Source organism: Schistosoma haematobium, chromosome 1, assembly GCF_000699445.3.
Source record: "Schistosoma haematobium chromosome 1, whole genome shotgun sequence".
Classification (NCBI taxonomy): Eukaryota; Metazoa; Platyhelminthes; class Trematoda; order Strigeidida; family Schistosomatidae; genus Schistosoma; species Schistosoma haematobium.
This window is the reverse complement of record NC_067196.1, coordinates 46,889,773-46,915,363: the sequence shown is the minus strand read 5'-3', so window position 1 is coordinate 46,915,363 and position 25,591 is coordinate 46,889,773. Positions and strand designations below refer to the sequence as shown.

The following is a 25,591-nucleotide window of genomic DNA, read 5'->3' as shown; positions in this document are numbered from 1 at the left end:
TGGTAGAAGGTTATATTTATAAAGAGCTAGCAGTGTTCATTGATGTATAGTCAACTCAAAAGTCAGACATAACTAACTTGATTGTCATTATTAATTATATTCTGCAACATAAGTGTTTACTAAGACTCACAGTTTTTCTATATCAGTTCATGTGATAAAGGAGATTTTGTTTACTTCCAGCAGTTGAGTCCTAGTTTTTTGCGCAGTTTATATCAGCACAGTTTTACACAAATATTAATATGCGGCTGAGTATTTCATGAGACAATATCACAAAATTTCAACACGGCCTTTCTTCAGGATACTAACAAACTCAAGATAGTCCTCAGCAATAAGTTCCAGGCCTTTCATGATCTACTCAATGGAGAAGGAACTACTGTGGAAAGCAACTGGAAGGGGATCAAAAAGGCAATCACTTCAACATGTCATGGGTCACAAGAAGCACCATCACAAGGAATGGATCACTGTTGATACACTGGATAAGATTCAAGAAAGGAGGAACAAGAAGGCAGCAATCAATACCAGTCGAACAAGAGCAGAAAAAGCCAAGGCACAAGCTGAATACACAGAAGTAAACAAACAAGTGAAGAGGAGCATCAGAACCGACAAACGTAAATATGTGGAAGATCTAGCAACGACGGCGGAAAAGGCTGCAAGAGAAGGAAACATGAGACAACTGTATGACACGACAAAGAAACTCTCTGGAAATCGCCGCAAACCAGAACGACCAGTGAAAAGCAAGGAAGGTGAGGTAATCACCAACATTGAAGAGCAACAAAACAGGTGGGTAGAACCCTTCAAAGAACTCTTGAATCGACCAGCTCCACTGAACCCACCCAACATCGAAGCAGCACCCACGGACCTCCCAATCAATGTTGCCCCACCAACAATTGAAGAAATCAGCATGGCCATCAGACAAATCAAGAGTGTCAAAGCAACAGGACCAGACAACATTCCAGCAGATGCACTAAAAGCAGACGTAGCGGCAACTGCAAGGATACTCCACATTCTCTTCAATAAGATTTAGGATGAGGAACAAGTACCAAAAGACTGGAAGGAAGGACTTCTGATCAAAATACCGAAGAAAGGCGATCTCAGCAAGTGTGATAACTACAGGGGCATCACTCTTCTCTCAATACCGGGAAAAGTCTTCAACAGGGTATTGTTAAACAAGATGAAGGATTGCGTAGACGCCCAACTTCGTGACCAACAGGCAGGATTCCGTAAGGATAGATCGTGTAAAGACCAAATCGCAACTCTACGGATCATTGTGGAACAATCGATTGAATGGAATTCATCACTCTACATCAACTTCATTGACTACGAAAAGGCATTTGATAGCGTGGACAGAACAACACTACGTAAACTTCTTCGACACTACGGCGTGCCTCAGAAGATAGCCAATATCATTCAGAGTTCATATGATGGATTACACTGCAAAATTGTGCATGGAGGACAGTTGACAAAGTCGTTCGAAGTGAAGACCGGTGTTAGGCAAGGTTGCTTACTCTCACCCTTTCTCTTTCTCCTGCTGATCGACTGGATCATGAAGACGTCAACGTCTGAAGGGAAGCGCGGGATACAATGGACATCTAAGATGCAATTGGATGATCTAGACTTCGCAGATGATCTGGTCCTTCTATCTCAAAGGCAACAACAAGTGCAGGAGAAGACGAACAGTGAAGCAGCAGCCTCAGCAGCAGTGGGTCTCAATATACACAAAGGGAAAAGCAGGATTCTCCGATACAACACAGCATACACCAATCCAGTCACAGTTGACGGAAAAGATTTGGAAGATGTAAAAACCTTTACATATTTGGGCAGCATCATTGATGAACAGGGTGGATCTGATGCAGATGTGAAGGCGTGGATCGACAAAGCACGAGCAGCGTATTTACAACTGAGGAACATCTGGAACTCAAAGCAACTGTCAACCAACACCAAGGTCAGGATTTTCAATACAAATGTCAAGACAGTTCTACTGTATGGGGCAGGAACTTGGAGAACTACGAAAGCCATCATTCAGAAGATACAGGTGTTGATTAACCGTTGTCTACGCAAAATACTTCGGATCCGTTGGCCGGACACTATTGGCAACAACCTACTGTGGGAGAGAACAAACCAGATCCCAGCAGAGGAAGAAATCAGGATGAAGAAGCTCTGGAAGTGGATAGGACACACATTGAGGAAAGCACCCAACTGCGTCACAAGACAAGCCCTCACATGGAATCCTCAAGGCCAAAGGAAAAGAGGAAGACCAAAGAACACATTACTCCGGGAAATGGAAATAGACATGAGAAGCTGAAGCTGAAGCGATCGCGATAAAAAACTTAAACCGGATTTATGTATTCAAAAAGAGACAGTAATAAACTTATTACCCTGGTAATCCATTTTTATTTTATTTTTATTGTTTTTTGGTTATTTGTGTTATTTTATTCATTTATCTATTTTTTATATCATTTATTTTGTTATATTCCTCCCCCATTACCGAATTCTTAAACCCACTTTCCATTCACATATTTCCGCCCACTTACCCTCTTAAATTATGTGAACTTTTCAAACTCTATTCAGTTATTACGTAACCTATCTTATCACTGTTTAGTCCCATGATTCTTTCATTACCTCTAAAATTATCACACAATTTATCTTATCAGTCTCTGAACTCCACTCAACTATCACACTATCCATCCTTAATTGTTTCCTTAATTCTAGCACCAAATAACCTCTGACCTGTTCTTGTATGCATATGTGTATAGTTATTATTGATAACATTTGTCATTCCAATTATTTACATTCAATTATGTCAATTGTTTCACACTATTTCTTATCTCAATATTAAATTCTATTACATATTTGGTGGTAAGCAACTGACGACAAACCTCGAAATATTATGAATTCATACTATTCTGCATCAATATTTGTTCTGGCTTTATTTAAATTCATAAAAAGAACTAATTGCATGACAGATGATAATGGTTAATATTAAGTGGCTAGTTAGTACCTAGCTCGATCAGTACAGGTACATCGTTAGTGAACAGATTTGACAGGGAAAAGAGAGGATATCAAGGTATTTGGATCTACTCAATTGGTTCTAGTGAGCGACATTAGAAGTTTGCTATTAATTACGTGCTTAAAATCGACTTTGGAAAAAGATTGCCATCACTAGAACACTTACAATAATTTAGTGATTTATCTTAGACTACTTACAAGTAACCAAAATTCTACACGAAATATTTACAGCTTATATTTACCTGAATCTGAAAAACGATTTTCGGTCTCTAGAGAATCTTGAAATGAGAATGGTTAGATAATTTGGAATCAAATGTATTAACGACCTGAAAATCCTTAGTTCCGGTGAACTGTTTGACTCATTTAGGTCTCCCTAGCAATTTCATCACACCGAAACAAGTTATAAAAATCCGAAGTGAAAGATGCAAACAACCTACTACATAAACACTATTACTAGTCCATTAGTGTATTCGTTTAAATAATCTGGTTTTGTATTATCCTGAATGTGTGGAACGGTGTGTACAGAATGAACATTGTGACAATAGTTGAGTGATACCTAAATGTAGAGGAAATTCTTTTGGAATACATATTGAAATGATAGTAATCATCTGACGTAGATTAATGATGTACTTTTAGAGGTTGACATCTTTTGTTGTCATCAAAGAACCGATATTAAGAAAGTAGTTGAACTTTTTACTGCATCAGTATATCAGCGGGATTACACTGAAGGCTAGTTGTGAGTTCATTGCAGGAAATCAATAAACGTCGATAAGTGTGACAGCTCCCAGAGTTTCTTTGAACCTATTCAAGCCACTAGAGACAGGATTTCCGGAGTCTTCGTATGGAATTCATCTTATAATCTGATCTACGAAGCACCCTGGATAGGCTTTTTGAGAGAACGTTCTTTTGAGGAGATAAAGTCTTTGTATTGTAAGTTATATGTGACTGCTTTCGATAAATCTTCCTTTATGGTTACGTTATTTTGATGAACTGAATTTTGTATTCCACACTAGTTTAAACAATGTGAAGCATTTTAAATCAGGAAAAAATGTGGATAACTAAGGTGGTCAGGATTCAAATGTCTTCGTGCAATAATGGTATACATAATAGTTTTAAGTATAATAACTAAAGAATAGGTGTAGGAATTCAACTAAAATACAATTGTTTTATTGTAAACAGTTTAGATAGAGGACGGACAAGAATGTTTGTGAGGGTATGATACAATTGAAAAAAATATTGAAAAGCATCGTAATGTAGTGTTATACCAACAAGGTAGTGTCCATATAAACCAAAAAATTTTAGTACATATGTATTTGGGTTCAGACCATAAATCATCTGTGGTTCTATATTCAAATCGGTAATTCAAAAAGTGACTGTTGTTGTACACTAATCTGTGTAATTTTGCTGCTTCAAAGTGTAAATAAAATATGCAACCTAACCGAATAAAGAAGTACATTTCCCACTGATTCTTTGAGGAATGTAAAGACTTAAGGCGCTAAAAAACATTCAGCAATATGGAGGTGGATGTGATCAATAAATTTAAACTACAGTTGTTGTAATGTTACTCTCAATTTTTCCTCTTTAATTTTGGAAGTTATTTGTCTTGATACGGTTAAGTTATAGTGAATTATGCTGATTTATTTCTAGTAACTATAACCTGACACTTGAACTACTGAATTTTCTAACTTGTTTAACTTTGTTTTTCTGCCTTAGCATATATGGTATGTTTAAGACTGAGTTGTTAAAATTGTGTCATTAGTAAGACGGATGCTAGAGATTGTTTTATGGTTTTTGACTTATTTACTGGTTGAGTCATTCATTTTCGCCTTGATTAACAGATTGACGTTCAGATTCAGTAATGATCGGAAATGATGATGTACACAGTAAAGAGATTGTATGCTTTCTCCGAATAGGGTTATTAGAAAACATCTTGCGCATATCTGACTGATTAGTTATGATACATAGTAAAAGAATGGTTTATTAAAAGAACAGCGTAGACAGAACGAAGACATGTTATCAGTCTAAGTCGTGTTGTGAGTTACAAACTTGTTGGTTTTTCATCTATGTTATAACTGTTATGTAAAGGTCAAAATTAGTGATAGATGTGTTCATGTATTAAATTCTCATCATCTAAATCATATGAATTATTAATTTGTAAGTTTCATTCTCTCTTTTCATTCATTTCTTTTCTAATTATTGTTTGTGCTTAGTTTGTCATCTCTTTTAATGTACTAATTTTATCTTTATTTATAATCTTGCTATCCTCATCTATTTGAATTAATGTGTTATATAGTAATTTGGTTCTATATCCATTTGTATTAACCTTTCTTGTTTTTAATGATCGAATGAATGAAATCTGATATCAATTAATATGGACAATAATAAGTATAAATTGTAAAGCTTTGATTTTTTGATATTATGAAATTTTTTCTTAGAATTTGTCAGTTTTTTCTCACTAATTCAAACAAATCATCTGCAATGGATTTATTTATTTCATTATTTTAATTGTACATTCTTAAATATCATCATTTACTTCTTAAGTACATATTTTTGTCCAATTTTAATGGGTTAAATTTACTTACTTCTCTACTTTATGGTTACTTTTCTCTGCGTGAATTTCATTCACATACTAATGTATGGCAAGTCTATTTGGTTTTCTGTGTAAACGATCTAACAAATCTTCTCAGGTTAATTCGAAAAGGGCGATGTGGCTCTTGTTACTAAGACCACCTGTAACGTTATATATATATATATATATATATATGAATGATTAAGAGAATTTTAACATAAGAAGTTGTTAATGACGTAAAACTTCATAAAATAACAATAACTGTCAACATTGAAAAAATTTTTTTACTTGTTAAATCCATTATTGTGAAATTTTATTTATGAAACTTATAAACAAAATCATCAAAAATATATCAATGGAGTTATGTAAAAAGTTTTTTTAAAAATGATGGTTACGAGATTTAGTTTCTATCTGGTAGATTATTGTTTTTTTATGTCTCTGTTCTCTTTTTAAAAAAATCATCATTCATTTTTAAGAATACGTTTCATTTCCATTTAGAGGAAATATGAAGAGATTTTGTTTTTATTTTTTCAGATTTAATCGACATCTTAGATTCTTTTAATTTAACGGTTAAATTTATGAAAATTTTATGTTTTATTATTTTTAATAAATTAGAGAGGTTATTTTTGTTATAACTTGTGGCCCTGTGTACCCTGTTAATGTACAACGTAATGATACCGTCAAATAAAGAACAATGAATTATCGATTGGACTAATGACGCATAAACTTGTACGAGTAGTCTAGAGTCCTTATCGGTCCTTCTTCTAGTCCAGAACAGCAATCTAAGCCTCTGCGATATGAATCATGTATTTAAAAAATAATGGGTTTATATACAAACCAAACAGATCATATCGTATCATAAAATGGAAAATAACATTTGTACAAGATCTAGCCAGAAGTGGCTGTCAATGTGCGAGACTGTAATTAATAGACTGGGCAGAACTCAAGAACGGTAAATCACATAATAATAATCTATGAGTCAAAATAAAGCATTTAACAAGAGGAACATGAAAATGTATAGTTCAGCTACTTGACAATTATACAATAAAAATGTATATCGTATTGGTCTGGAAGTAGATTCCAACAGTTACCATTCATTAATCTCATCGGGATATAACAATTTAACTTCTTATTAAATATGAAGTGACTAAATAAATTTTTCTCATGTGCAGTTTCTTTTTTGTTAAATGTCATTTCATGTTATTAATATATTCATATTTGAGTCTGATACTTATCAAAATGAAGTTTTCAGTCATGTTGAGTTTTCTACGACCTCTGGCCATGTAATTGGTTAACCTTCCCCAAATAGATTAATGATACAAAACTACATAGATATCCCCATTGGTTACAGATTGACTCGAATGCCATAATTCTAGTCAAGCATTAGAACTAAACCATTCAGCTCAGAGAACTGTATCTAAGTAAAAAACACCTTTTGAGCTACATACTTTCTCCACCACTTCAAAGTTTGAGTTCTCATGACCTATGGTCAACTGGCCATGGATAACTTCCTGTAAGAAGTGATCAGGTATATAATCCGTCTATGGGATCTGTCTATGATAAATGAAATCTATGAGCAAATATGTGTTCGCTACAAGGCTATTGCCCGATACAAGTAATCTTCAGAGAGAAAATGATTTACCGTAAAATTGGTAATGCAACCTACGAATCAATACCTTCACAAATAAAATCCAAATTAATGACTTATTGACTAATTCGTAAAATTCTTTCCTTAATTCTAAGACTAATAGTGATTGGCAATAAATACCAAACATTTGAATACATTTTTTAAATACTTACATTTTTATCATTTCACTTTTAAACCATAATCCTTGGTATAACAAAGTACTCTGTATAAAAGATCTAACGAATCTGCTCAGGCTAATTCGAAAATGGGTATTTGGCTCTTGTGACTAAGAACACATGTAACGTTAGCAATTATAGTGTATATAGTTTGCTGAAATATGTAGGGACCTGACAAGAAGCAGTAAGATGATATAAAACAGAACATTGGCACGTATAAACTATTATTTATTCTCAGAGCTCTTTGTTACTGCTACCTGCTTGTAGACACTAGCTATATCAACCTGAACATAGAAGCTGACTCCATTTAGTTCTAAAATATCGTCTGGGGACGCGAGTTGATAACAATATATTTCTAGGAAATAATTCAGTTTAGTTGAAAAATCGACGCCTTATCGTTTTGAGTCACTTAATTTTTCTCTCATCAAAATGAGCGCTCCTCATGAAGAAGTAAATAAATGGAAGATGGTCAATTCTTTCAATATGTTGAATTCTTTGTCCGCTAATGATTAGGCTGCAAATAAAACCGGTCGTTTCTATGAAAAATTGGTCTTCCATTTGATTGTAAACGTACGGCCGTACGGTGAGCAGTATTATTCCTTAAAAAACTGGAGAACGTCTACCAAAATTTATCACTCATATGGAAATATGAGGACTGGGACAAGGCTGAACTGGAAACTGGGTCACTAGTAAAATCAAATGGTTGCTCAAATATATTTAACTCCATTATCCAATCGAGACCCCGCAAACCGAGTAGCTCATCGGTGAAACAATATTTGGGTTTAATTACTAGAACATCAAATCGAATAAAACACTTAATTAAGCCAATAGTTTTGACCAAATCACCAGAAGCAGTATTTACACAATCTGTCTCAGGATGTATACTTGGCTGATATAGTTCGTATTAAGTGCTATGAGGAACCAAAATAACATTAGACTCAATATCCAACGAAGAAGTGACAATGCTAGAATATACATTAATCGATACAAAATTATGTCTGGACTTGAGGTTAGTTCTGATCGCAAAATAGGATTAATTTTTTGGATACTCGGTAATTAGAAGTACGCAAATGACGATATGATGGGGCCTTGGGAAGTTCGCAGAATCCATTTTATGACTGGTTTCACCGCCGTTTGTACATTTATGGTTCTTAAACAAGCATAAATCGCGCCTCACAGTCGCAGTAGCTAGTGAGAGGTTTAGAAAAACGATGGAACACTTCATACGTTTCAAACAAAACAGGATTTTGAGCATTGGGTAAATGCTTTTAAAACTTCATCATCTTTGTATCTTGTTTAAGGTTAATAATGAGTTAACCCTCATTAGTAAACTCTCAAAGTGTTATGTATGGACCCTACTCTTCAAGATTTCGAACTCATGTATGGATATACGAGTAAGATGATAAGTGAGGCCCAGATACATAGATAAAGCACATTCATAGGTAAATGCAAATCAAAATTCTCTGAAAGTCGATTAACTAATGATGTATAAGAAATAGAATCATCCTCCGGGTTCTTAAATGTTTTAAGACAATAAAAATCTAAATTAAACGAAAGTTAGTAAGTACAAAAAGTTTAATAACGATGCTAAGTTGGAATAAACCGACAGTTTATGTATTATCACCCTAATCATTCTAAACTAGAATATTTAGCATTCCTGTTGTTGCTATTGTAAAATAAATCTGAACTGAGTTATTGACTTTATTGAATTGTTTTCTTATGTAAAATTATATTAATAACCAAGTAACCAGATTATATTACAATCCACGACATCTGACTCATTTACTCAAGCTTGCTATAGGATGAGACCAGAATCATTAAAACTAGTTTGTTAATCAGTTACTCAATAATCATAGAAACTTTGAATCGAACTATTTAAGTTTTAAGAATGAGGTAAGTTAGGATCAAATGATAAATTGAAAGATCTGTTAGGAAGTGGATGAAATAACAATCAACTAAGTAGCACTAGCATAAAATGACATTATTGACTGAAAGAGATTTAGATGAAATGTTCATTTTACTATTAAAATGGTAATTTGACACATTTTAGCTTCTTAGCATCAAGCTGTTACACTTGCGAATTGTATTACCTTACAGTTTAGTATTTATTTCCTAAACTCAAATACAGGTCTTTTCGGAACGCTCCAATTTACTATCTGATCTGAATAAATGACTACTTTTAGAGTATCTATATGTAGGTTTTTAGCATTTTATTTCACAACATTCGGTCTCAATAAATGTCATATCATTTTTTTTCAGAGTAACTATGCAATGTATGTTATATTCATCTGGCTTATGACAACAAACAAATCCATGAAAATTTCATTGAACTTATATTATTCCCTCGATACTTTAATAGGTTTACTTAAAGGTTTCATTGACGACTACGGTGTAACAATCGGTAAGTCCTATAATGTGAATTCACACAAGAACAAACTGAAGATTATGTAGTGAACTTGGAATGTCCGTGGTGAAATTTCCACTATGTATATTATTTTCTCCTATTTTTTTCTCAACAGACTTTTTCACAAACATGAAAATCTTTATTTAAAGTAAAAAGTCGAAGAAAAAAGTAAATGGTTATTAGAATTATTTGGAATTAGAATTTTGTTTCACTCAGTAAGTGATCCATGAAGTGGAGGCACTTTAATAAATTAACTGATGCTTAATAACTATTTCTCATGAAATAAAATATATAAAATACATACTGTTTAGTTTTGAAGTGATAGAGAAGATTTATAGTTTAGGTGGATGGTTTTGATGGTCTTACGTTCTGTGTACTAGATGATCTAGTTGTTGAGCTTTCATTCTCGTTCTGGACAACGTCATTGATGTTTACAACATGCAAACACGAGTCAAGCAACAACCTCGTCTAAGGTCTACAGAACAAAATACAAGAACGACTAAAGATAATGTAACTTGCAACAAAAACGAATAACAACTGATTCAAGACTCATGGAGTGACTAAGAAGCTCGCTTCTAGATGCAGTAAGTACAGTAGCTGTTTCCCATAATAAAGATGAAAGCTATCCAACTAAATCATCTAATTCAGATAGCTCAACAACACCAAAAGCTATTTAGAACTTTTCAATGAATATTTTGTTTTATCATGGGAGTTAATAATAAAAGGAAAATTGGCTTTCAATTGACGTTGATAAATATTAAGAGGAAAAGTTCATGAACCTTAATGTAGGTGAATAATTATATATGAAGAGTATTAACACTGAATAAACAATAATATGTAGAAATTATTTAATTTTACAGTTAACAGATAGACTTATAGAAACTCAACCACAACAATCACAGAGAATCATGATTGTTGTTAGTAAAGATACTTCTATCTTACAGGTCATTCACAGTTTGAAGATCCCTGTGTTATTTCCTCTGACAATGGTAGTGAGAGACGTAAGTTTGGGTTTCATTAGTTCCCTCAAGTTTGCGTATATACCTTGCTGACGAGTACCAGCAAACACTAAGTATACTTTCAGAACTTCCTTCCAGTTGACCCTAATCAATTAATATCAAATAAGGTACATCACAATATCAGGTGATTGAGACTAGAAATTAGATTACGACTTAATTGAAAAATATTGACCATTAAATAATAAAGGTTTTAATGGAAAAACCACTGATTCTTACTCAAAATTGTTTTATTTGGAAAATTATCAGAAAGAGGGTTTTGTAGAGATTGCAGTAATTTAATAACTGAACTCATGAGTCGATTAAACCTAGACCACCATGGAAAACCAGGTTTTCCATGAATTCAACTATTAAGTTATTTAGAAAAGTCAAAACAATATACTATTGTACTGATGTATTCACTAAATACATCAACTAGTTGATTATTCGGCGAGACTCTAATTTATGGACGACCTTTGGACGAATCTTAAGCGACCTTGAGAAATATTAGCCAATCAGCAAACAGTCAGTATAGAGTAAAAATATGTTATACATAAAGTGGATACACTTCTTATACATGGTTCAAAAAACTTGTCAAGGTTAGAAAGAGGTTCAGAGGTCCTAAAATCGTAATGCATGCAGTAGAGGAAATCATCCATACAGCTACAGAATAGTCGGCCTCTGGAGTCATGATAAAGTCTCAAATACTCTTGAGATGGTGGAGAAGATTTGTAGCTCAGGTCTCAGATACTCTTTCAGCCTCGACCACATAGCTTCAATATTGTTTATGTGCACTCCGGTTGTTGAGTGCACAAAATGCTACTTGTGGATAACGACACGATGCACATAACCAGGCCTATGTAGGAGTCTGTACGCTCTCCAAACATCCGTATATAATGTAGTACCTGGCTGCAGCCAGTGTTACTGGTGCTTTTATTATCCAATTTGCAATAATTGTCGTAATTTGCCTTAGTTAGGAATTATATATAGGGTTTTCATCACTGACCGACATCAGCTACAATGCCAGAAATTTATTTAGCCAAATGGATGAAAGGCTTCCGCGTTAAAATCCGAGATCTGTTATCTTATACCTGATTATAGTCCCGTCGTTTTATTTGTCATAGCCACTCAATTATCACGTTTTGTACAAAATTCCCTGTGAACCGATCGTACGTTAGCATTACGCACTGAAGTTATCGCCTTAACCTTGAAATCTCTAAAACGCCTCTTATTGACTCGTCCATAAATTATAGTATTGTCGATTATTCTATCAGTTAATTGGTTTATTCGTCCGTAACATAATCAATAAACCAATTATACTGTATAAGTGCCATTCGATACAATTAGTTGACTGAGAAACTCGACTATTTAAAACACTCTTGGTAAAGTAAACATTTCTTTATCGCGTACTTCTTTTGCACTACCACTCAATTGACAAAACGATAATATTTTTCAAAATGTCATTTTTTTTTTCATAATAAGATAGTTTACATCACGTCATATGAATTAATCAAAGAAAAAAATACTGCTTTTGTTTTTCTTAGAAAAAGAATGAAGGGCTACCATTTGTATATGTATATATATATATAAATCTAGAGGCAGTTTTCTCTCCATAGTTGTTTTCTTGTTGTTGTTTCAAAATGCTTTCTCCAGAAGTATTTTTGTCCCCTATCAGTGATGAAATTATTTCTTACTGGATATTTATATGTAATTGCTCACATATTGAAACTTTACCCAAATAATTTTGAAATTTTAATTATTTCTATAAACTGAGGAATAATTACTGTTTTGAAATTGCAAAAATAGATCATTAAATATTATCAATAATAAGTACTATAATGAACCGTACCTATTTAGTATTAAGTCATTGTGAATGAATCATTTATTCTCATTACAAATAAAGTCTGAGTGATGAATAGGTGTAGTAAAATTTTCAGTAAGTATTGAAACAGGAATCCATGAGATTGTTCCTGTATTATCTATTCGATGTTCATTATCACCGTTTTCAACATCGAGACCATCATCATCTGTGGTCGATGTTGTTGATGTTAATGTAACATCAGATAAAATTGGTTCTAACCTTAATTCATATGCAGTTTGTGTTTGATCAGTTAGTATTTTTGTAGTAGTTGAAGTAGGTGATGTTGTTATTGTGGTTGTAAAATTACCAAATGATTCCAATACCGAGCTGACAGCGTAAATTCTTGTTGGTGATGAAAAGTTACTGTGTTCATCATGATGTAAAATTAAGTGTGGACCATGAGTTGGACATCCTCTGGATAACGTGCTGACAATCTGAAATAGCAAATGATATAAGAAAAAAAATTAGTTAAAAGCTGTCGAATGTAGTGTCTTATGTAGCAAGTTTATGAACATATTATTCAAGAACAGTTGAAATAAATTGTTATTTTAACAAACGACTGTTTCCTGGTTACTTTCTAAGTTGTCTAACATTGACAATCACCACACAGTGTTTGAATATTTTCAATTGATATGCTAGAAGCTGTTAATTGTTTTCAATCCGATAACTAACCACTTTTAAGTTTATCGGTACATTTAACCTGAAATTGATCCCAATACTTCAAATGCCTACAAATTACAAAGTTTTGTCTAGGATTTCCTCACAGAAGTCTCAGATTTCTGAGCCTGTTTTATCGTATAACATTACAGTAGCATGTAAATTACTAGGGAATAGCTTACACTATATTACAAGTTATAAAAACTAATAAAATCAGGCTAGAGAAATTGTCGAGGTATCTAGTTGTACTCCAGATATCCCGATCATATAATTTTAAAGCGTATTCAAGCAGTACTAAGTTTATTATTTAGTAAGGTGATTATTACAGTATTTGGTTTATCAACTACTGGTAATTAAACAGTTTTGTTATTAGTGATTTGTCAGTCTACTGTTTTTTTATTAGGAAGTGAAATCATCAAAGTTACAAATAGTAAATACATTAAAAACTCATGAAGAAGATATTTTCAAAAATAATTCGGAAACCATCATAAGAGGTTTTACAGTTATAACTATCAGTACGGGGGTTTTGAAGGTCATTAAATGTCACTGAGTTCACGAACCGATCTATGTCAAATAACTGCTGAGAGCCTGGAAGTACTTGGTAGCTGTTTCATTTTAGTATGAAACACCTCAGTAGTGCAGTCACGAACCCATCATTGAGGATAAAACCCAGGGCCTTCTATCTTGAATTAAAATGTCAAAACTCTAGACTGATGAGCCGGATTCAGCGGTGTACAAGTCTTAATTCAACTTGAGATCCACTTGTCATAATTTCCTAGTAGAACTCCTGAAATTTTATATAGAACCTAATCACTAGTGCGCATGTGAAAAATGGAACAGCTATCGAGTATTTCTAGGTTTTCAATGATTGTCTAACTTAGTAATTTATAATTATGTTGATTAAAATAATAAAAAAAACCCAACAAAGTAGGGAAAGTGGCTTTTGAATATGTATTTGACCTGATTTTTGTTTGTTGTATAATCTATTTCAAGAGAAAATCTTGCCTATTTAGTTCCCTATACCAGTGAAAGTTATAAAAACAAAATTAAGGTCAAACAGAAAAGAAAAAAAAATAAAAGAAACATTAGTTCACTTTCCATAAAATACTTCTTTACATAGTCATTATTCACTTGATAACATTTTCATTTTAAAAATCTTTTTCTTTCTGTATACGCATGTTCATTATGCTATTTTCATTCATAATGGTTTTATTAGTATAAAGGAAATTCTAACCAACACGTATTAACCTCATTTTATTATTATGAGAGAAGTAATATCTGACATGTGAAACTGTTATTTGTCAAGAACTAAGATTATTTCACAGGATAACTGGAAACTTTTACACATATATAGATGATGCATTTTAGGGGTGAATAATACCGATTTTTACTGGAATCATATTCATGATAATTGTATTGTAACTATATTGATAAAAACTAGTACTGAGATTAATATTTTTCTATTTATGTTTTAATGGTGGGACTATAATTTATGAACGAACCAACCAGGTATAAGATAACAGATCTTGGATTTTGGCGTGAAATTCACCCATTTATTTGGATAAATAGAGTTTTGGCATTATAACTGATGTCAGTTCGTGATGAAAACCCTAAATCTAATTCCTAACCCTAACCATCAACTGTAAATCATAATTCTAATTCTTCACGCTTGTTTATAATCCTCCTTTGGTCCTAGTTATTAGGCGAACACTCTCAAGGTCAGTTTAGCGTCGCTCAAAGGTTGTCCATAAATTATAGTCTCACCGTTTTAACTTTACCATCCATAAACTATAGTCGTATTTGGAATATTACACATGGTACCATCATTTTAAGTATTGTTAGTTATTACTTTAAATATGTTTTGTTTATGTAAATGTTATTGCAAATCAAAGCCTACAATCTAAACCATGTTTTAATAAACATTTATGTTGATGTTTCAAGCATATTAATGAATACTTGGTGAGGCATAGCCTACTTGAATTAATGATACTGTTATTTCTTAATTTTCTTGTTGTCGTTGTTATTATATTTTATAAATTACTTTACACCGCTGATCAATATATATTCATGACAATGAACAGTTTCAGATAATTGGAGTTAAAGAGAATCAAAAAACTGTACGTGAAATTTTTTATGGATATCAATTCCATTTAGTGTGAAAGGTACACTTACAAGGTATAATTTAATGATAAGATATATTTTCATGTAATACACCGTTTAACGTCTTATATTATGATAAAGAATCCTGTCTAGCTACTAGACTCTAAATGATAAAAGTATAGACTCGACATTTAGCTGGGTGGTATAAAATTTACTTCAGTTTATCGGTTTTGTAATAACATGCGATTAGGTAGACAAATATTTTTCCGAAGATACATCCCAGAATAAACTGACATCAGGCAGTGAACCAATGAAGACCATTAAAAACAAGAAAGTTGTTGTATCTTGAACTTCAACTTACTAGCAATGTGAATTTTTAAGTGAACTAGAGATGAGACACAGAAATTGTGAGTTTTATTTTAAGCACAATACTATTCAACAACCGAATCGAAATCCGATAGTTGACTTTTACAACTTTCGTTAACTTAAAACATTGAAAAAACAAAACCCAATTTTACAGGTTACTTTTTCATGACTTTAATGGTTTTTTCCAATTACACCTGCAAGAAGTTCCTCTGGAAGTTATTCGGTAATGACTACATAACTACTCATAAGGTAAATAACAGCAGTGATTTTCAATCATACCCAATTTTAGGTTACAGTTTATTCATATTGTTCATTTCAGTAAATTAATTAATACGCACTTTTTAAATAGGAAGTAGTCCTGTGAAATGAGGTGTTTACTATTCTCCTGTAATAGTTATTTATTAAAATTCCAAAAAAAATTGGCGAATAGATATACAAGGGAAAATATCATTTATCCTGGATTTTTCTAGTAACCATAATCAAACATAACCTCATTTCATTTTTATTGATGTTATATCTCTAAAATTACTGACAACAATACATATGTTAAGATTATAACATAGATTACTTCCTGTGACCTATATTTGCTGTCTCAAAATGTCACAATTTAATTTTGTTAACTATTTAAAGTAAACATTCTTTTTAGAACAACATATATAAGCGAACAATATTGTTTTCGATTAGATCCTCATCAGACTTTACTCTAATATACAGTAATATTTATATGCATATACGAAATAATTAAACCAATCAAGGTAGTTTATAAGTCAATGATAACAATGGAAAAGATTACATAATAAGTAAAATGTGAAAAGTACAAATTGATGGTGTGACAACAGGTGCATTAGTTTTTGATAAGCAATAAATAATAAAGGTTCAAATCAATGTTACATAATCTGAAATAGGTCAAGGATTAGAAAAATATAGAAACTGAGATAACAATTATAAAATTATAAAATTATAAGATGACGTAATTAGAAATGTTCAGATAATTGGACCATGAAACGTATAGTTGAGAGAAAATAAAGTGGTAGGAGGGTGTGAAGAAAAATAATAATAAACGAAGAGAAAGTTAGAAAAGGAATAAATAAATAAATAAATTCATTTATTACTTAAGGCCAAGGGAGAGATAAGGGAGTTACAAATTTCTTCTGAACACAAAGACTTGGCTTGTTGGCTCGGATTCCTATAGCTTCTGCTATGTGTAAGAGACGAGATCGAACACCATAAGGAAAACTAGTGGGAATCCGGTAAATAACTTTGAACGACTTGTTTCTGTCCACTACATGACCGCTATCGATCAAGTGTGATAGAACCGAGCTGCGTATTGTTTTGACGTAACCTTTTCCTAACCACGAAGGGAGGTGTTCACTAACTCGGTTTAGTTGCCTGGTAGTGCGCCCAATATAGCTTTCTCCACAGGAGCAGCTGAATTCGTAGATACACATAGAAGTGGCATAAACAGGTAACTTATCCTTCAATTGCGGAATCACCATCGATCGGGTCGAATACGTTAGGCAGAGGTTGGCAGCATTAAACGTTCTCTTTACTGCTCTAGTCAATCTATCCCGTAATACATCGCTAGCCAAATCACCATTGAATTGCAGTTTCAAGAAAAGCGGTTTCTTATTAGCCGTCAGGGTCACTATTTTCCTGTTTTTTACGCGCAAGTGTTTCTTCAGGAAACCCAGTGGATATCCCAATTCAATAAAAATATTATGAATGTGTTGTAATTCTCTATCAATAGTGTCGACTGAGCATATCTTAAGAGCTCTATTTGCAAGACATTTGACTAAGTTTCTCTTATAATGAAGAGGCACAAAGCTTAAAAAATGTGTGTATTGGCTTGTTATCATTGACTTATAAACTACCTTGATTGGTTTAATTATTTCGTATATGCATATAAATATTACTGTATATTAGAGTAAAGCCTGATGAGGATCTAATCGAAAACAATATTGTTCGCTTATATATGTTGTTCTAAATTTACAATATGGGAATATTTCGAACATTCTTTTTGACAAAAGTTTATATCTGACGTAAAATTATTCAGTAGTTTACAACCATTGATGTTATCCATAATCATAGGAGCATTTATTGAAAGGTATAAATGAAATTATATAAATATGTAAGCATATGAATGTAGTGAGTACAAAAAAAAGAATGTATATATTTTGATATGTATGGGAGTTTGATAAAAATTAGGTGATAGAAACAAACTAAAGTTTATTGAGTTAATCAGATCAATTATACCGTTTTCAAAATTTATTTGTTTGATAGTAATTGAGTGAATAAATACCTGAATCAAAATAGTAGAATTGACAGAAGTTTGATTAACCATTGGACCACTGAGCCGGCAGCCAACGGTGTTAATGTCTAACTTCAACCAATCCACGAAGTTGCGCCACCGTATACCATTGTCTTCAGTGAGCTGATATCTCACAACAGACCTGGTTGAACTCGACTGGTAACGGCTTCCCACTAGAACTCCAGGGGTATCTCTTGAAGTCAGTCAGTAGTGAGCAGATGATTATTATCAGAAAGGGTTTGTGGAGGTTTTAGAAATTTCACAAATTGAAATCATGAATCAATTGAAGCTAGACCACCATGAAAGACCTGGAAGCACTGGACGACCGTTTCGTCCTAGTATGGGACTCCTCAGCAGTGCGCATCCACGATCCCGCACCCCGCGGGATTCGAACCCAGGACCTACTGGTTTCGTGCGCGAGCATTTAACCATTAGACTCATGACTTTAATCTGTGAAATTTCTAAAATCGCCACAAACCCCTTCTGAAAATAATTTTCTCTTGATTAAAGTAATGACACAAGTTTAAATGACGTTTACATTAATGTCAACGATAGTCGTGAAGTAATGAATGAGAAGGACGCATTTATTTAATTAATTATTCTGTTCATATCAGTTAAAGTCACTAGCCGTTAAATTTGAGCATTAACATATTACTATTGTTAACATTTTATGAATATGGTAGAAATTCAGTTGAAACATGTCTGTCAACATATTAAACTATCTCCTTATTAGCATAATGATAAAAAGGATGAACATTTATCTTATATACATTATGTTTATAGTAGATTTTAAGTCAGTTATTGAAAAAAAACACATTAGATACATTTATATAAACATTAAACTAATGACAATCCTATCATTCAGTAATGTATTTGTCCAAAGATAAGAATATATAGTTGATTTGTTAAAAAAAAATTACTTAGTCAAAAGAATATTGATAGAAAGTAAAAAAATATACTATTACTGATACTTTTTAAAGATAGGAATGAACAACTTATTTAGTAGTGTCAAAATTTCAATATCCCTTCAGCTTTTACGAAAATCTGTAGTACATATCCTTTTTTAAATATTTTTGTGTATATCTACAAATTATGATCATAACAAAGCGGTCATACTGTAGATGATTCGGAAGCATTTCGAGTGATCTGTCGTATAGCTCCATCATTTCCCAACGGAGTTCGTTCCCGCCTCCTACATATAGCTGAAGCCATAGGAATTCGTACATATAACCCCAATTTATGTGTACTGAAGAGATTCGTAACCCCCCTATCCCTTCCATGGCCAGTTATAACTTAACAAACGATTTTTTTTAATTTTTATCATTATTTATTTATTTAATTCTATTTTTGTTATCATTAACCTTATTTTCACATCCATTATTTGTTTGTAATTTTCTGCCTCTTTCCGTTTCTATTCTTTACTATCTAATTATTTACACACTTCTTATTACGTAATGATTTTAATGTTTCGTGATGACTATCCCATGTTTATTTACCCACTTTTGACCTTCTATTTCCAACGTTTAACCATTGATAAGACTTTTGTTATCGTTACTACTATCAGTACACCTGTCTTCCTACTATCAACTTGTATTTTTGCCTATTATGTGTGGTGACCTATTCTATACCCAAATTGCCTTGATTGATTTGACATTTTCATATAAATATTCATGTATATTAGAGTAAAGCCTGATGACGATCTAATTGAAAACAATTGTTCGCTTATATGTGTTGTCATAACAAATCACTCAATCAGCTTATTATAAGAAACATAAAGAGGAAGAATGTATTTGTAAAATCTCAGCGAAAGAATTTGAAGTAAAACCAACGTTTCGACTGGCAATCTGGTTCAAGCTTCTTCAAAGAAATGTAATCACACATCAAAGGTTATATCAAGACTATATTTCCTTAAAAAAGCTTGGACCAGATTGGATTTACTTCAAATTCTTTCGCTGAGATTTTACAAATACGTTCTTCCTCTTTAATGTCTCACATCAACTCGGCGCCCATATACTGTGAAACTATTCGGTCAAATATAGACGAAAGTTTTTATTTGACTGTTGATTTAGTTTGTCATTAGTCTTTTCAATGTATTAAGACTAAATAACTATCCACTGCTTCTTTGATTTTCAGTAGTTGTCTTACTACAGTCAGTCCGTCATACAGACTACGAATCTTTTACAACCCATTAAAAAGAGGAATTTAACGAAATGATGAGCAAACATTATTAAATAATAATACCAAATGAAAGTGATTGTAAAGCATGCATTTGAGGAGAAACCCGAGGAAATCAATGAAAGAAAAGCATAAAGTGCAAGGGACTGATCAATTTCAGTCCTAAATAACAATTGGAAGATACAAGTTAATAACACTAAGTGAATGTAACTTCACCCCATTACACAAAAAAGTGGCTATCAGGACTCAGTAGCTAAGTGGATAACGCGGTGGAGTTTGAAGCGAACGGCAGTGGGTTCGAGTCCCAAAACGCACATCAACTCCGAGATGTAAGTACATCCAGCTAACAAGTCCCAAATAGGACGAAACCCGCGTTCTGGATTCCACTACTAGCCACTATCCATCTTTGCTTATGAAGTAGTACTCTGTTTATGAATTTAAAGGAAGATCTAAATCAAATCTGATATTTAATCATCTAAGATCAACCACGGATATAAATTACTCTGAAGATCACAATGCAGTAGTCTACTTTATTATTATCACTAATATTATTATTTTCGAGATACATTTATTAAACATACTAAAGCAATAACAGTTTAGTAAACATTGTAAAATTCCCTCTTTGTTTTATTTTACTTATTTCTGTTAATAAACTTGTAAGCAAAACTCTTACATAAGTTGTTCTTTATTGTTTCATTGGTAAAATTTTTATTAAAATTATTTGGAAGAATGGTAATTTGTTTTAATGATATAATTAATTGACCTAAATGTTAAGTAAATCATTTATAAATGCGTTAGAAATTCGCAATATGAATGATTAGTTAGTATGGGGAATAGATGAATATCTTTATAGATTATCATTATTACTACCATTCTAAATCCAATAATACAATAATTACCATAAAGTTGAAGTGTAAGTGATGAGAAAGTAAAAAAAAAAGAAGTGAATTATTCAAATGAAATGAATCATTTCTTTATGATGTATAATTACATGAATATATTTACTTACTATTTGGGTAATGTAAAGTAACCTTTCACTTAAAATGTATACCACTGGTATTATGATTGCTGCATCAGTTTATAAATAAAGCACTATACATTATATATAATTATTCTTGAATTATAATAAATTAAATTAGTGATGATTGTATACTGAAAGAAGAAACACAATATAGTCATATATTATGTATAGTTTTGTATGTATTTGTACATATATCTGTGTGTATTTTCTGCTTTCTTTTTTTACCTACCATAGACAAGTGTATTCTAGGCTGCTTTTGTAATTTGAATATTCTGGTATTTCTCTTATTTTCTTTAATTCAATCATATTTGTAAATACCATCATCAAGTATTTTATATTTATATGCATGCATACAATCCACTTTTGATTGACTTTATGACATACCGAGTGGATAGACGATTCTTTTCGCCTTGTACGCATTCCATTGTATTGTAATGCATAAACATATCTGACTGTTATAGGATAATATCGTATTCGAGAAAAAATTATATATATACAATGATTACCTTTATATTTCTTCTTTTAGTAAATATGAATTGATGATAGAATGTGAAATATGAAAGAAATTATCCAAGTAATTGTAATAAAATAAGAAGATAGGTTAGGTTAATAGATTTTCTCTTTCAGTTTTGATTTCCTTGAGAAAAATCGAAATCATATTGTGGTAGTTATTTGTATACTGAATATTTAGGAATTATATTTAATATAAGTCAATATCACCAAGATATATAGTTGTATATCAATTTCTGAAGGCTTAATTAATGTAGAAGAAACTTGTTTAGATTTGGTTATTAAATGTTGATACAGAATTATAAAATAAGAGATTATTTGTTAATGTAACATACCTAAAATTTATTCTCAGTACAACGATTGGATACAATCTATACTGTTTTTTTAGCCATTAAAATCATATTATTAGACTACATAATTCTTGTTTCAGTTGGTTTGCTTTCAAATGATGTGAAAATTTACGATAAGCTGGTCTACTAATGAAAAGAATAACCTACTACTTTGTAATTTATTCTTAGTTCGGAATTCCATACTAAGGGATATCCTTGTCTGCAGTACTAACCGTTTTCCATTGATATGATAACGAACATCACTTCGTGGTGAGGGGCATTATGGATAAATAAAATAGTTTCTACTTCCAAGATAAAAATTCAGAATTTGTATTCTATTTCTCTTTTTTCACGTTTTTCGTATATTTGTCTATGACTATCTTTACTTATTTACTTGCCCAGTCTGAGTTATCATATTGTAACTTAGCATAAAATGTTCATTAGTATATAAAAAACTAAACTTAGTTCATATGTAATCAAATACTTGTTTTTATCATTCTCAATTGATTGAACACATCATAGCGCTGTTATTACGAATAATCACAGAAAATACTACTTATATGGAACAAGGTAGTCTAAAGTAGTTAGGCAGTTTTAAGTTCAAATCTTGTTGTTACTATATGGTAAAACTTATTGCATTCACTTATTATTGAACTTTGGTAGAAATTTGGGGCATCGTTACGGTATCTTAAATATATCGTTCGAAGATGAAATTTTTTTCAACTGGCACAGTTTCACACGATACTCTACGTATAACCATAAATAATCCTAATCAAATCGTACAGTGAGTTTTCGAAAGGTTTTTTTCAATGGTGAACTATGAACGGTTGAATTAATCATACTTCCCACTTTCATTTCTGAATATCGACTAAAAATGTTATTACCACCGATAGAGATTCTGATAATAATGTTACTTCAACCCTTCTCATGAAAACATTAAAAATTTATTAAAATACCAAATTATTTAGAGAAAAAATTGTAAGACAATTTTCTATCCACAAGTTTAAACGGATATTAAACTTTATTATCAGGTTATTTAGATAGAACTATAAGTTTCACATTCGTCCCAGTATCCTCATCACTGAGTTGTCTTTGGTGAGAAAACGAACTAAGATTGGAAAACTGATAAAGGCAAGTGATATTCCATGACTTCCAAAATCACCGTTATGAAATTAATACGTACTATTACTAATACTACTACTTAACTGCTACTGTTCCTGCATTTTTAAAAATTAATACTACTATCCCTTATAGTACGTCTATTTTAATAGTATTACAAAGTGTAATGCTACTGTGATATTGTTCGTTTTAGAACTAGCTATGTAGAACTTCTATCTGATTGTGATAAATCTTTATCTATGCATATTTCCTTTTGTAAACGTGATCGAGAAATTCTAACATCTTTATTGTCATTTCTATTATTTAGAACATAACTCCGGATGCGGAAATCTGTTTATAATTTTATGTATATTTATATTTAAAAAATAAAACAAAATATTACGTCAGTAATATTTACGGTAGTTTTGCATGACCAATGAACATTGACTGAGCAAATACAACAAATTAAAATGTAGTTGATAACTAAGTATTATAAATATTGGATTTATGATTTTCAATTTTCTTGATGAGTACAATATCAGTTAACCAGTTGTTTGAAAATTAGTTGTGCTTAATCTATATTGTAATCATCCTCTGATGCTAGTGGACATAAATGGGAAGGATTGTCCAGAACAGAGTTGGATGGAAAATGCTAGTGAGTGGCATATGCTCTTCCACGGGCGGGGTAACAGAATTAAGTGAGTAGGTAATTTTGTTAATGATTGTACTTCATTCTCAAATATATAAATGATAGTTGTTTTCATCATCATTGATATTAACAGTGTGATAAGTTTTCGATAGGCAGAATACAACAGGTGATTCCCACTTAGATTGTAAAATTAACATACTGTAGATTAACAAGTGTTTTTTTTGTAATATAACTGTTCAGGAAGTCAGATGACATACCATGCGTTTGACATTTTAACTAGAATGGCAATAGATATGTTTACTGATTACGTATACACTTGCGTAACTGATAATTTTTTAATGCATAACATAAAAAAGGTTAAAGATGAACATAGTTTTTATTGCTGTGGCTCAGTACTATGAAGATAACATCAATTTGATAACAATCTCGAGCAGGTAAGCGATTCAAAAGACTTACATGTGAATTTCTTATGGGTTTTATTGATTTCCAAAGTGTTCTTACTATTTTAATGTGTACACTTAGTAAAGAGTCATTATCAAAAAACCGGCTCATTACGCGAAGTATTGTCCGTAAAGACGAAATTCTGACGGTAATAAAAGTTTATAACAATGATTTGCATAGTTAATCGTGCCAGAAAAATAACCTACTTGATGATTCTAATAGATCTGAGTCTCATTATTTCCATTTCGACGATAACAATGATAACTTAAAATTAAGGATATGTCATGGAGGCGGTTTAATTAGTGAGTTTCTAGTTTTTTTAACGTACTATTAATATGTATGTTAATTCTTGTTAAGCAAAACAACATTTTATATGTTATCGAGCTGATTAGTTCAATGAAATTTTGTTTTATAGGGAATCTCATGACCCTGAATTCAATATAATGTAAAATCAGATGCACAATAATCTACTTTTAAACACGTTTGTGACCGGTGGTAGTTCATTATGAAAACATAAATTAAACTGAATTATCAACTATAAATCTACCTAATATTACCAAACAATATGCATTCAGGAAAGTAAAATTTCAACAAATTTGTGATTTGCAATGTCCACAGTGAGTAACTTATTAAGACTATGTTTCAATGACCAACTTGCGTCATTTATGGCGTAGGCGAGATATCCGTCTATCAACCAAAGGACGGGTTTACTGTGCAACAGTTCGTTCCCTCCTACTTTATAGCAGTGAAACATGGCCGGTAAGAGTAGAGGATATTCGTAGGTTACTAGTATTTGATCATAAGTGTCTTCGAAATATTGCTCGTATATCATGGGACCATCGAGTAAGTAATGCAGTTGTCAGGAAACGGGTACTAGGTAAGGATGGCAAATCAATTGATGACGTAGTGAAACTTCATCAGTTGAGATGGTTTGGACATGTGTTACGTATGCCCAACGACCGACTGCCTCGTTGTGCGATGTTCAGTGGTATAGGAGTAGGTTGGAAGAAAGCTAGGGGCGGCCAGATCAAAACATTGCACCAGTCCATGAAGTCACTGACAAGTGGACTGAGTCATGTTGGTAGGTGTAGACTACCTGGTTGGGGACCGCGAGATGATAGCAACCGATGGTTAGAGACCCTGAATGACATGGCTCAAAATCGTTTGCAATGGCGCAGGTGCATCCACTCTTTGTGTTCTCCCAAATTTTGATCTCCTTATTCCTCCTTGTCTCTTTTTTTCTCTTCCCAAATTTATTTCACTGTATTATTCTCTCTAACTAACATCTCCAAACACTAA

At 32.2% G+C, this 25,591-nt stretch overlaps 1 protein-coding gene across 1 annotated transcript in view; it reads right to left on the bottom strand.

The window, feature by feature from the left end:
• Positions 1–11,827: 11,827 nt before the first annotated feature.
• PCDHAC2_1 (putative calcium-dependent cell-adhesion protein) overlaps positions 11,828–25,591 on the bottom strand; it is an 81,680-nt gene continuing 67,916 nt past the window's right edge. The window contains exon 4 of the mRNA XM_035730732.2: positions 11,828–13,072. Within this exon, the coding sequence (XP_035586277.2) occupies positions 12,656–13,072 (417 nt within the window). The 3' untranslated portion in view covers positions 11,828–12,655. The remainder of the gene's footprint in view (positions 13,073–25,591) is intronic.